At 40.3% G+C, this 14071-nt stretch overlaps 1 protein-coding gene across 3 annotated transcripts; it reads left to right on the top strand.

The window, feature by feature from the left end:
- Nucleotides 1-3487: 3487 nt before the first annotated feature.
- SUMO1 (small ubiquitin like modifier 1) lies at nt 3488-13844 on the top strand. Of its 3 annotated transcripts, XM_054381032.1 has the most exons (5): nt 3488-3577; nt 8724-8798; nt 10022-10099; nt 11955-12026; nt 12942-13844. In XM_054381032.1, exons 1-5 carry the CDS (start codon nt 3566-3568, stop codon nt 13008-13010), a joined length of 306 nt encoding a protein of 101 aa, XP_054237007.1. In that variant the 5' UTR covers nt 3488-3565; the 3' UTR covers nt 13011-13844. The 3 variants fall into 3 exon arrangements, with proteins under 3 accessions (XP_054237007.1, XP_054237008.1, XP_054237009.1); XM_054381033.1 differs by lacking the exon at nt 11955-12026; XM_054381034.1 differs by lacking the exon at nt 8724-8798 and having other exon boundaries at nt 3566-3577.
- The last annotated feature ends 227 nt before the right edge of the window (nt 13845-14071 follow it).

Below are 14071 nucleotides of genomic sequence, written 5' to 3'. Positions count from 1 at the left end.
AGGAAGAAAGGCTCCAAGCATCACTTGGGCTTGATTAATACCAGAAGTACATTGCTGCATTTTATACAATCATCTATATGTGTCAGCATACCTTTGTTTCCTCTTCTGCTTCTCAAATAAGGAATATGTTGGAAAGCCAGTACAGAAATTTGGGGTTTCACATAATTCTTAAGAAAAAACTTCGGTGCTTTAGGTAATGTAACTTTTTTTAAGATCCACAAATGGTATTGTTGCCAGAAAAGTTATGTTCATCTAGGAACAGAATTTCTGTGTTCCCCTTAGTTTTAAAGTACTGATTCTGGTGCTGCAGGCTCAGGGGGAGTAGTACTATTGTGAAGAGCAAATTTAACAGTAAATGTTACTTTATTTTCTCATTTAGGACACTGTGTTCACAGAATCACAGAATGGTAGGGGCTGGAAGAGACCTCTGGATATCAACTAGTCCAACTCCCTTGCTAAAGCAGGTTTGCCTAGATCAGGTTACACAGGAACATGTCTGGGTGGGGTTTATAAGTCTCCAGAGAAGATCCCATGACTTCTCTGGGCAGTTTGTGCCCATGTTTTTCCACATTCGAACTTTTTCCTTAGGTTCAAGTGAAACCTCCTGTTTCACTTGTACCTGTTGTCCCATGTGGTATCACTGGGCACCACTGAAAAGAGCCCAGCCCCATCCTCATGACTTCTACCCTCTAGATACTTTTAATCATTTTTAAGATCTCCTCTCCTCATTTCCAGGCTAAAGAACCCCAGGTCTCTCAGCTTCTTGTAAGAAAAATGGTCCAGTCTCCATTTTTGCTGTCTTCTGCTGCATTCTTTTCAGTAGTTCCCTGCTTCTCTTGAACTGGGGAGCTCAGAACTGGACACAATAATCCAGATGTGGCCTCACCAGAGCAAAGTAAAGGGAAAGGAGAACTTCCCTTGACCTGCTGGACACACTCTTCTTAATGTTCCAAATTCATCCTGTTTGCCCTTAAGCAATTATGTTGGCATTACAAAATTACAGATTGTTTTTAAGTCAAAGTCCATTTCTATAAGAAATTCATTTTTGATGCACTGAGGAGGCTTTGCACAGACCATGAGACAATAGTTTTAAGAAAACCACTAACAGCTCATGACTCCTAAACCATATACACAGATTTGGAGAAGTTAGCAGAAGTTTGAAGGAACAGAGGTGAACTTTATTGATATTAGGTGACTGAGATTGGTTGCAAATGGGAAGTTACAAAACACTTGAGAATTAAATGAGGTTATTAGGGTAAGTAGCCTTGATGGTGGCTGCAGAACAAGGATGACCGGGCTTTGTGGGAAGAGGCTTGTGTAGGTGTATTTAATCTTTTAAAATTATCTTTCTGTTGCAATGTTTTAAGTATGCTGTGTTGAGTTTGGACAGTCAAAGAAAAGTTTTTCTGATATTTTTCCATAGTTCTCATGGGCTGAACAGAAACTAGCTTTGCAGATGCTGTGTGAATGCATCATGTATCTTGAAGAGGTAACAATGTCCATAATCAAGTGAGTAAGAAGGTAGTAAAGAGTACCCACCTACTGTTACTTAGTTTGTATGCAAATGTGCATGATTTAACACTGCCTTTATTGCTGTATAAGGGGATAAGTAACTACGTTCTGACTAATGTGAGTGATAGCTTTTATTATAACACTGCATAGAAAAATTGGTAAAATTAAACATTGCACTCAGGTTTCATGCCAGAGTATGAGACTTTAGCCTTCTTGCCATAAGCCTATTCTACATGCTCTTAAAGCTGTTTTCATTTGTGAATAGCAATGAAGCTTAGGACAAAGTATTTGTTATTTTCTGTTAGTGTTGTGCTTATTTTGGCGTTTTGTGTAGTGTTATTAAGCTCATAATGAGCTCTTACTGTAAGCCTGGCATAGTATGAACATATTTGGCTTTCCTGATTACTAGGACTTGCCTAAGAAAGGTCATCTTAATCCTGCAGGCCTGTATAGCTCTGTTTTGTTTTTGTCTATATTTTTCTCCCCTGTTAATTCTGAATTGTTTTTAAAATTATGATTTGTGATTAAAACTAATACCCACGAGTCTAGATACTGCATTGTTTCACTGCTTAGTGAAAGTGCATCCCTTAGTATAGTTATGTTTGTAACGCCCAGGGCAAGGGCATCTTGAGCACCATGGGTTATTTAGAAGCTCTGGATGCACTGGCAGGCTTCACAGTATCACAGTACATTAGAAGTTGGAAGGGACCTCAAGAGATCATTGGGTCCAAACCCCCTGCCAAAGCAGGATCACTTAGAGTAGTCCACACAGGAATGCATCCAGCTGGGTTTTGAAAGTCTCCAGAGAAGGAGATTCCACAACCCCCTTGGGCAGCCTGTTCCAGAGCTCTGTCACCTTCACTGTAAAGAAGTTTCTCCTCATGTTGATGTGAAATCTTCTATGTTCAAGCTTGAACCTGTTGTTTTGTTATTAGTGTGCACCACCAAAAAGAGCTTGGCCCCCTCCACTTGACACCCACCCCTCAGATATTTATACACATTGATCAGATCCCCTCTCAATCTTTTCTTCTCAAGACTAAACAGCCCCAGGGATCTCAGTCTCTCTTCACAGGGGAGATGCTCAAGTCCGCTAATCATCCTCATGTCTCTCCGTTGCTCTTTCTTCTCTTAGAAGCTTGTGAATGGTGGCATTATGCAGACTGGAGAGTTACTAGAAAATCTCCAAATAACAATGTTTTCTGATGATCAGTAGTAGAAAAACATACAGAGGAAAAAGTAACAAGGTATGCAGAACATTGTGTTGACCAATGTGCTCTGTCAGGAGAGACTTCCTACCCTTCTGCAAAGGTGATGAGAAAAGTTAAAAATCCAGATAATAATGTTTTAATGATGCAGACTTCTGTTGAGGCATGTATTTTATGTAGTGTCACAGTCCTCACATGTGATTGTCTCTCCTTACTGGCCACTTAGCTCTAAGTGTGCACTTGGTCTAGCAGTCATGCCATACAGGAGTCTTTTAAGAAGTTTTGACATGGGTAATTAAAGTGATTTTTGTTGCAAAATCTGCTTTTGTTGAAAGGGTTACATGACTTTGCATAGCTTCTCTAGAGCGGGACAGTATGGCAGTCCAGACTCATACTTAGTCGTTAGGCAGCCTACAACTAGCGGAGTTTATAAAAACACCTGGTTTTTTTTAATCTTCGGGAAAGGCCATTAGGTGCCTTTCTGCATCTGGGCCTTTGGAGGTAGCCTGGGCTCGCAGACGCAGGGCCTGGCCGTGGACCTGAGGAGAGCTGCGATCCCTGCTGCCGCGGCACTAGCTTTTCCCGCGTCTGCCCAGGGCCGGGCCGCTGCGGGTGAGGCCAGGGAAGCAAGCCCCTGGGTTTTTTGCGCTGGGGACCCAGGCGGTCCGAGGGAGCTGGCTGCAGCGGGGTCCCTCAAGAGGCTGGGAGGAGCCGGCGGGCAGGAAGTGAGCTCAGGCGCACAGGAAATCACGCCCGCGCCGCGGCCTGTGTTTGCGCTGCGGGCAGAGAAAGGAGCGGAGTGCCTGCAGCGGCCCAGCCGAGCCTGCCGCACGCAACGGGGCCGAGCCATGTCTGACCAGGTACGAGCGCCACCGGCCCCGACAGGTCGCCGATCCCGGGGCGAGCTGCCACCGGGCGCGGGGAGATGGCACGGTGGGTGGTGTCGGCAGGCCCCGCAGCCGCGGGGGCGCGGGAGGAGCTGTTTGAGGGCTCCGACCTGCTGCTGCGGGGCAGCCCCAGTCCCATCCTGCGCTCTGTGCGTGGAGCCGCGACCGCCAGTGAGGCAGTGTAAAGATCTTGTCCTCAGGGGGTGCGTGTGTATGCGCGCCAATCTCTGACCTCGACAAACAGCTCCCCCTCCCCCTCCGTGCTCTAATCCCCCTTTCCCTTCGCTAAAAGTATTTCCTGCGGAGCACTGGGGAGTGCTCTAGCTGGGGGCTATTCGGAGACCAGGACTGCTGCCTGGCCAAAGCAGGGATAGCTTCATGGGCCTCCGGGCCAGGATAGATGCCCGGGCAGCCCCGGCCCTGGAAACCTGGGAGTACAGTGAGCGATAAGCCGTGTTCCACAGCTATTGGCTCCTTTAATTTTCCATGTCCCAGATGTGTGGTAGGATGCTCTTGCCCCGGAGCAGGCTTTGTGCGGGTTACGCTAGTCCTGCCAGGTCCTGTATTTGTCCTAGGAATGCAAAAGGAGGGGGGGAAAGCGCAGACTTATCTGAGCGTTGCGTACCTGTATTAAACGCCTGTCCTTCACAAAGACTCGTTCCTGCCTTCAATCCTGGTACATCGTTATGTTCTTATCAATTCTGACTTCTCAAACCAGGGACTTAAGTTACTTATTCCAAAAGTTCCTGACTTGCTTGCCGTGGCATGTATACAGTCATTTGCTTACAACTCTTGCTTCAGGCTGTGACCTGCTGGTAGAAAGTTAAAACAGCATTCCGATTTTGTGTTTTGCTTTGTTTTTTCATATTGCCTTCATATGGCAGTGTTTTCTAACTTTGTGAGGACGATTTGACTTCGAAAATATCAATGTCAAGTATCTACAAATGTTTCTTGCAGTGCTGTGGAGTCAAGAATAGTAGTCCCAGCCAGGAAATTAAAAGACAAAACTAAAATTAGTAGATTCTGTGTCTGATTTGAGGAAGAGCCTTGATACATTTTAACTCCTAAATAGAAAACGTTGCTGTGTGCATTGGTGATCTTCTCTCCCCCGAGTTTCAAGCCCAATGCAACTTTATGGGTGAAAATGGTGCTGCTGCCTATCTCTGTCTGTGAGAGTGCAGCTGGGAGCACAGCTATTGCTGACACCTATTAGGACATGTTTCCTGTGTAGTAAAATACATGAAAGCAGCTGCATTAAAAAAAAAAGTTAATTCTAAACTAGATTTTGTAGACTGATCTTTATGTGACCTTCTGTGTAGCTTGATGTAATTGGGAACTAAGACATGTTTTAGTACATAGCAGCTTTCCTTAGGTAAAAATGGTCATGAATGTCTTTTTAGTATAAATAAAGAAGCATACTTATTTAGTTACTTTATTACCAATAGCAAATTAACTTTTATGATAAGTAAAGATATTTCCAAAAAGGGTAGACTTCAAACAAATATGGCTGCTTGGTAGGATCTCAGTAGAAACAAAAAAGAATTGATTTTTCCTTCCCTTCAACAGTCTGAGGCTGTTTTTGCTTTAGTTGAATCTACGTGTTGGCGTTTTTTTCCGTTCATGTACTGCTAATGAAGAGTCATAGAATCAGTCAGGGTTGGAAGGGATCACAAGGATCATCTAGTTCCAACCCCCCTGCCATGGGCAGGGATGCTATAGTTTGTATGCATTTTTCCTCTGATAACAAATGTGAGCGTTTATTTGCTGCATTAAGATGTGTTGTAGTTCTATTACTCTAGTAATTTGTGGGGTGAGGGATGATCTTATTTTATTTTGTAAAGATTATATCAAGTATGTTGAGTGTAAGGGTGGAGTTTTGGTTTTGTTTCGTTTTTTTCAGTTTTGGACACTGAAGTTTGAGCACTTCAGAAAACTGGAGAAGGAAACTTGCAGTATACTGCCTTACAATGTTTATTTTGTAATTTCATTAGTTGCAATAGCAATACTGCTGTGATTTATCCAAGAAACTTTGTGTGCTTTTTAAAGTCATGAATTTAGTGTTGATAAATAAAAGTGAAACAGTACTAGGAGCCTTATTTTGTGCTTAGACAAACTATGGAGAAACTATGGGAAGAAGGCCATAAAGCTTTAAGCATCTAATGAAGAGATAGGACTTGGTCTGTTTGTATGGTAGTCTTTTGGGTTTCTTTATAATGCTTCATGAGATACCCTAAAAACCAGTGCTTTTCACATTACAAGTAGGTCTGGAGGCTTGCTTGCAGATCCAGGGTTTTGTAAAAGGAGGCTTCCAGTTTAGTGACTTTGCAATCTCCTTTCTTTCTTTGTTATTGTTTCTGTGTTGGCTTTACCATTTGTTTGTATGGTAGTCTTTTGGGTTTCTTTATAATGCTTCATGAGATACCCTAAAAACCAGTGCTTTTCACATTACAAGTAGGTCTGGAGGCTTGCTTGCAGATCCAGGGTTTTGTAAAAGGAGGCTTCCAGTTTAGTGACTTTGCAATCTCCTTTCTTTCTTTGTTATTGTTTCTGTGTTGGCTTTACCATTTGTCATTGAATAGCGGTATAGTTCACTGACAATGCAGGGAGATATTTCAGACTTGTTGGATCTTGTGTTCTAATTTAAAATAATTTGCTCTTTTTTTAAGCTTCAATTGTTCACGTCAACATTGATTTGATGTTATTTCTCTTTTACTGAAATTACAGCTCTCTTTATAGGACTTTAAAGAAGTATGTTTCAGTTTCAGGTCTGCTAATTCCATCTACTTTTTCTGCTGTTTGCTGCTTCCTCTATTAATTTTTAGTACTAGAGCCCTGTTTCCCCACGGGTAGGAATCAAGCATCTTATGAATCATTACTTTCCGCTTATATTGGCCAGAGGCACTGTCGTAGTAGCAATGATGATTTGTCATACCTTGCACAGGATGACCTGTTTTGCAAAGCTAAGTAGGTAGATCTGTTACAATGCACAGAACTGTATAAGCTACCACAAATGGCTCTGCTGCTGCCTTAATATGCTGCTGTGCAGTTTGGTTCTTACGCAAAGTAGACGAAGACAGTGACTGACCTGAAACATCATGTAGAGGGACAGGGTGTTCTTTATAAATGCTTCCATTGGCAGCAAAACAAGAGATAGTTTTCAAGTTACAGACTTCAGATCCATATAGATCTGAATCTCTTGTTGATTCCTAGAAGTTAGTATGGACAACAAAAATGCTGTTTCTGCAAGTTACTAGAACAAGTTGCAGATTCTTGTTTTTAGTCAGGAGTGGAAAACAGCATACTTTTATTCCTGAAAATAGTGCATGAGGTTAGAGTTCACATATGTTGAAAGGAAAAAATGTGGTGGGCAGCACAGTTGCTATGCCTGTATTACCAGATAAGACTTCTTTCACACTTAAAAAGTGACTTGCTTGGAGACCTAAGGGTAAATTTTTCATTTTTTCAAAGTTTGGAGTCGGTTTTTGGGCTTGAGCTTGAAAAGTCATGAATCAGTAGCCCAGGCGGGTAATTTTTATTTTTTAAAATATTCAAACCAGGTAGGCTCTGGTTCATAGAGGGTTTTTCCATCAGCACAGAGACTGAATGGGTCTGGTTTGAGGTAATGAGTCAAACTGATACAAAGACACTGGAACAAGTTGCCCAGGGAGGTAGTTCAGGAGATATTCAAGGTGCTCAGCAGGGCTCTGGGCAACCTGATCTAGGTGAGGATGCCCCTGCTTACTGCAGAAGGGGGTTGGACTAGATGACCTTTGGAGGTTGCTTCCAACCCAGACCATTCTATGATTCTCTCTTTTTCATCCAAACCAGGACTAGTACAGGTAGGGTAGGTGTTTGCAGACTTTTCCCCTGCCTTTCTCTGAACCTACAGTATTCCAACAAGTTGTGGATATTTAACTTCTTTAGGGGAAAAAAAAAAAGGAAAAAAAAAACTTGAAAAGGCTTGTCTGCCATTTTAATCTGGAGATAAAAAAAACCTATCTGGATGGACTTTATAGAAAAGGCTTGTATGCTTTTGGTGCTTGATCCTAAAGTTCCAGTCCAGCCGCAGAAGGGATATTTCTACATACTTAGTAAAAAGTCCCTTTAGGGCTGGGAAAATGTTTGTAGTAGGCACTTGCACTTATTTAGTTTGTTTTGCCTACTGTGTAAAAGCAATAAAGTACGAAAGGAAAATTGAAATGTGATTAGCAGGGTATCCTTGTTTCTTACTACTTGAGAAGATTTCGTCATTAAGCACTATCTGGATGAGGTAGTTCCCTGTGTAAAACCCCGTTGTGCTGCAGTGGAAGGTAACTAAAGGCTTGGTCCAGGATATGTAGTGACAGGCAAGGGATGGGGTTATTAATATCTGATCTCTCTTGTCCTATTTATCAGCAGCTAACATGAAAACTTAGATATCCTTAATATGTGTCTTATAGAGCATAACACTTAAATCGTTTTGATAAGTTCTGTTGCTCAAGTTTTTGAATCAAACTTGGTTTTATGATTAATTCTTATTCTAGAAAGATACACAGTGCTGTAGTTCTTAGAACTGCAACTAGTAAGAACTTTTAAGAGCTAAGGCCTTAAAACAAACATAGGAGGAGGTAGTTGCTTGATGTTTCCTTGTAGAAAAGAAGGTGACTGACTATCTTTTTGAAAGTAGTGACTACTGGTGATGCAGTGGACTGAAAAAATACTTGTGTGGTTCAGTCTTCACACTGATGTGCTTTCTGCTTACTCTCCTTGATGTCCTTTCTTCTGTCAAATATCTGAGCCTCTTAGTACAGTTCCTGCATTTCTTTTTTGCATCCTGTTGGATAGGAATTAGTGGCATGAAAATAATACGTCTTATTTTTGCATTCGTTGTCTACATCCAAGTGATCCTTCTCTCATCTCTTGTGTTCTTCACAGTGTTTCTTTTCTGTGATAATTAAACTTTTCACAGGTAGATAGACAACTTTTCATAATACCGTTTCTACTGTTTTCACACACAGGAAGAAATAAGATGCTTTGAATAGTCTGATTTAATGTAATTGGGGGATACCATACTCATACTGCCCAATGAAAATAATGAAATGTTGAACTGATCAGGTTTTTTAAAATGTGTTTCTTGCAGGAAGCAAAACCTTCAGCTGAGGACTTAGGAGACAAGAAGGAAGGAGAATACATTAAACTCAAAGTCATTGGGCAGGTGAGTTTTTAAACAATTATTTGTGATACTTGGTAGAGTTTTTTGTTGTTTTTGTTTTTTTTTTTAATTGTAGAACTGAATAAATGAAAGCTGATACTTTCCTCTTTTTTATGTCAATCTTTCCCTGTTGTAAACTACTCGCTAATTGCCGATAGCGTGTATTAGTATGTTTTCTGGTGCGGTTATTTTTAAAAGTTTGAGTGTTTTATCCTTATAACTCAAGACTGGGTCCCTGTGATCCCCATCTGCAAGCAGGGGACCAGATGCATTGAGAGATTAATTTATTCAAGGATATGGATAAAATTATGGCAAAATTGATAAATTCAGGTCTTCAGAGTTCATGCAGTACACTATCAGATAACTTTCATGGACAGGGTTATGAAGGGGATTTTGTTCTGTGGCATGTTGTTAGATATGAATGTTGGGTTATAAAGCTGAATTCAAGCTGTGCTGGAATGTGAATGTCAAAATTCTTCTTGAACAGAAATCCTTCTGTGCAAAGAACCTCTAGTTCATATGACTTAACTCAGTATTGTTTGCTGGTGTGCTATTGACCAACTAACTAACACAAACTGGCTGACCTGTTGCTGGTTTAACTAACAGTCATGAGAACACAGTCAAAAACTAAACGTGACCCACTTGCTTTTTACACAGAACCTCTGTTTTATCTGCAGCCGTTTTGACAATTGTAGTTACTTATATCTTACGGCTGGTAGGAAGAACTAGAATAATGAGACCTAAGATTTCTCCTGAGGTTAGTGTTGTGTTGCAAAGTGTGCCTGTATCCTAACTTCTGGATAATTAACTGAATGAGATTTCATATGTATTTTGAAGTGCAAGCTTTAACTTGTCTCTTTTGGAATCTTGGAGCAGAAGTCCCCTGTGTATGTATGCGTGTATTTCATAAGTATATCAGCTGGGAAAAGATGGAAGCGCAGACTGAATCATATATGGGTTTAGTGCTTTTAAATTTAAACCATCCTGAGCCTGAGGCTATAACATGCCATCTGTTTTAAAACAGAGCTTCCTGTGGAAGGGCATGATGAATTTAGTGACTGATAAATCATCCTGGAAGTTCATGTTATGATGCACCAAGGTACACATGGTGACAGTTCAACTATTTTCCATCTTAGTTTTACATAAGTTTCTCTCAACTGAAGTCTTAAAATTAGCATAAAGTAAGCAGTTACAAGGAGAGTAACTTTTTTCTTTTCTATTCTTAGGACAGCAGTGAAATTCACTTCAAGGTGAAAATGACAACACACCTCAAGAAACTCAAAGAATCATACTGTCAAAGACAGGTTTGTGAAATAGTGGCACTCTGTCTTTGAAAGAAAATGTAAAAGCCAAACACTTCAGCTTTACTTTTATCACATTTCAAATAAAGATATTTGTTAAGACAGTCAAGCTTCTGCCTGACTTGGGTCTCTCAGTACAAGAAGGACACTGACTCGCTAGAGCATGTCTAGAGAAGGTCAATGAAGTTAGTGATGAGTCTGGACAAAAAGTCTTATGAGGAGTGGCTGAGAGAAGTAGGATTGTTTGGTCTGGAGAATAGGAGGCTGAGGGGAGACCTTATTGCTGTCTGCAACTATCTGAAGGGAGGTTGTAGTGAGGTGGGTGCTAGTCTCTTCTCCCAAGCGACTAGCAAGAGGATGAGAGGAAATGGCCTCAAGTCGCACCAGGGGAGCTTTAGATTGGATATTAGGAAAAATTTATTTACTGAAAGAATGGTCAAGTATTGGAACAGGCTGCCTAGGGGTGTGGTGGAGTCACCGTCCTTGGAGGTGTTCAGAAAACGTGTGGGCATGGCAGTTGGGGGCATGGTCTAGTGATCATGGTACTTCTGAGTTGATGGTTGGACTTGATCACCTTAGAGGTCTTTTCCAACCAAAATGGTTTTATGATTCTGATTACCAGTGGGACAGGAGATATCTGACAGTACAAAAATAATTAATCCCCTCATTCCTTTTGAGGAGTGAAGGTATTTCTAGTTAAAAAAGTTGTGAATTTTGTAGTAAGTTAAAATTACTGTTTGAAAACACATAGTGGCTGCTCAGAAGGCATAGATGTTCACATTTTTTAATGCTGAGGAATGCATCGTTATTGTAAAATTTCCCTCCTGTCTCCAAGTGTAATTCCCCTGAAGCTGTAGCAGATAAGAGCAGCCTTGGGCACTGTTACAGTCATTAATGTGGTAATAGATTTACGCTCTATGTTAAATGTGCAACATTAGTTGTGGATGTGGATAAATATTAACTGCTGTTACAGAACAAAAAAATATATCTTCACTTCCAGATTCTATGGCAGATACTGTGGTTCAGTGCTGCTATTTCCGGAAGCCCTGGCCTAGTTTACCCCCAGCTTTGGGGACGGATGCCTTGTGTGGCCTTTTCTTGAATAACCATGTTGGAGTTCACTTCAGGAGATTCTAAGAAATAGTGCTTTTCTTAATACCTTGCGACAAGTTGAACTTGCCAATTGAGTATTCTTTTTTGTACAATGTTGGCTTGTTTGTTTGTTTTGTTTGTGGATTTTTGTTTGTTACCCTTCTGGAGCAGGAGGAAAGAAAAGATCGAACACCAGATATGTTTGTAGCCAAATCCAAGTGATTTAAATTATGATTAATTTGAAAAACTTGAAGTTCTAAAATGGTATCTTTGTAACAATTCATGCAGCAATCCTACTGACTGATTAAAATGCATGTGTTTGCAATTTTTATTTTTTTTATTAAGAAATAAATAATTGCTTGAATGAACACAGCTTTATCTCCTGGGCTGAATTCAGGAGCGTCTGTAATTTCCTCCATCAGCAGTCAATGAAGTTCTTGGTGTAGAGTAGGCTTTTCTCCCATAAAGGGACTGTGAATGTTTCTTCCCAGAGGGATTGTTAGAACAGTGGGAAGAGCTGTTCTTTACTCTGAATGTCTCTTCATAGTTACTTGCACCATGGTTCTCTATGAGTTACTTTGTAGTCCATCCGATTGCAACAGAATAGCTGGGCTCTCTGTGTAACAGGAACTAACACATGAAAGTCAAAAAAGAAAGTGTTTTTATTAAAAATGGTGCGGTTTTTTGGTAAATCAATAGTCTTAATAAGTTTGGGGTTTTTTTTCCTTGAACATCTCTTTTTTGTTTTCTTTTGGTTTGCTTTTAGGGTGTTCCAATGAATTCACTCAGGTTCCTCTTCGAGGGTCAGAGAATTACTGATAATCATACCCCCAAGGAGGTGAGTTTCTTTCTAGAAAGAGTGGTACATAGTTCACTGGAGAAAGTAAGTACCAAATAGGTTAGTTTTTCTGTTCTGCTAGAATGTTAACCAAACTGAAGATGTTTCTTAAATATAGCAAACATTTTGGTCAACCTGACTTTTTAGTCAAATGTAGTCCATCTAACTAGAATCTTTAATAAGGCTGACATGCAGTTCAGAAAGAAACTGATTTGACCTCCATGTGTAATGTTGCCTTAGAAAAGATGGTGTAGTCAGATGCTTGCCAGAGAAAAAAGAAACTAGGGAAACTTCCTACTTGTTGAGTTAGAATTTCAGTGTGACTTTGGAATAAATATATATTTATTTCACATTTATTAGATTAGAGTGTAAATAAACAGAAAACAGGTACTTTTCCTGTCCAGTGACTTCCGCCAATTGTTATGGCAAAGCAGGAAGAAACACTGTTATATAATAATGACCTTCTGAAAAATCAAACAAACGTGTGTTATGAAATTGAGTAGCTTACTCTCTCTGAGAGAACCATTGTAAACAGGCTTTGAATTGCAAGCTGTAGGTCTTACCTGTATTGCGAGCCAGTTGGGGGCTGTACATAATTCACGTGGCTGTACAGCTGTGTGCATTCACTGGTGTGTTGCTTATGTTCCCCTGCATCTGTTGCTGAAGAAGGAATTTAGAGAAGGGTGTTACTAGCAACTTCCAGGCTGGTGCGTGCTGCTCCACAAGTGGATTTAGACGTCACTGAGACATTAGCTTTGACTGAAGTCATAGTATCATAGACTAATTTTTTTCATCCCTTTGATGAATTAGAATGGAACAGAGGAATAAACCATTGTATGACTTGTGTAGGACCTGCTGTGAATTCAGTACACTAGATTTATAACAATTATATGCTGTTTTTCTCTGTTCTCACAGCTGGGGATGGAGGAGGAAGATGTGATTGAAGTTTATCAGGAACAGACGGGGGGTCACTCAACAGTTTAGATCCTTCTGTTTGTTTTCTTCCCCCTTAATCCTTTTTTATTTTTAAATAATAGTTCTTTTGTAATGTGGTGTTCAACACTGAATTGAAACTGGCACCCCATCTCTGGGAGTTTTATTTTCAAGCGTCTGATATTTTGAATTCTCGTGCTCATTATACATTATTGTTTCTGTTTTAATTGTGCTGAACTTTTGTGATCCAGCTGCAGCCTTGCTTCCCTCTTCCCTTCTGCCCTCCCCTCTAGAAATATATGTACACACATGCATTTGTATGTTCACTAAGTTCGTGCATTTCAGGCACGAAGGCTGTAAGATCTGCTGGGTGGGCGAGTGTTCTTAATGACTTCCATATCTGCCCTGAAGTTTTGATGTGTGACTGTTTCACTCCTGGACTATAACTTTCAGTGCGAGATGAAGTTTTCAGAGAACTAAACTGGAGAAATGTGTATCCCTAACTCAGAGCTATTTTGCTTAAATTGTGCTGATGGCCCTACAAAGAAGATTACCAAGTTGGAAATGGAAAAGCTAGAACTGTTGTCATCTGTACCTTGCTCCAGAGATGGCTTTGCTGAAGACATGAAATTGAAAACCCCAATGATTCTTAAGTCTTGCCAGAAGAGCATTTTAACCTCATTTAGCAATTAAAACACACAGGTATTCATGCGAGAATGTGCACAGGCAATTGGTTTACTTAGACACTCTTGTTTGTATCTTTTGGCCTGGGACGTGGGTTTTGAATGGACATTGTCTGTACCAGCTTCATTTAAAATAAACAAGAAAAACAATTTTATAAACAACTTGCATTTTCTTTTCAAATATTTGGAAACAAGCAAAACCTTTGAGAGTTACAGTTAGGCTGTGCTTTTCCAGTAAATATGTGTTGAAGCCAGAAAATAAATGTGTTGTGTAAATATACCTCATTTTAAATAAATAATTTAAAAACCACAAACCAAAACAAACAAAACCCCCAAAACAACAGGAAAACCTAACACCCACCAAATCTACATTTTTTTGTATTTGACCTAGTCAAATTCTTGATCTGTTTGGTTTGCAGGTGACTACTT

Source organism: Indicator indicator, chromosome 5 (assembly GCF_027791375.1).
Source record: "Indicator indicator isolate 239-I01 chromosome 5, UM_Iind_1.1, whole genome shotgun sequence".
NCBI lineage: Eukaryota > Metazoa > Chordata > Aves > Piciformes > Indicatoridae > Indicator > Indicator indicator.
Note: the sequence above shows the minus strand (reverse complement) of the source record. Positions and strands in the feature narration are given on the sequence as shown.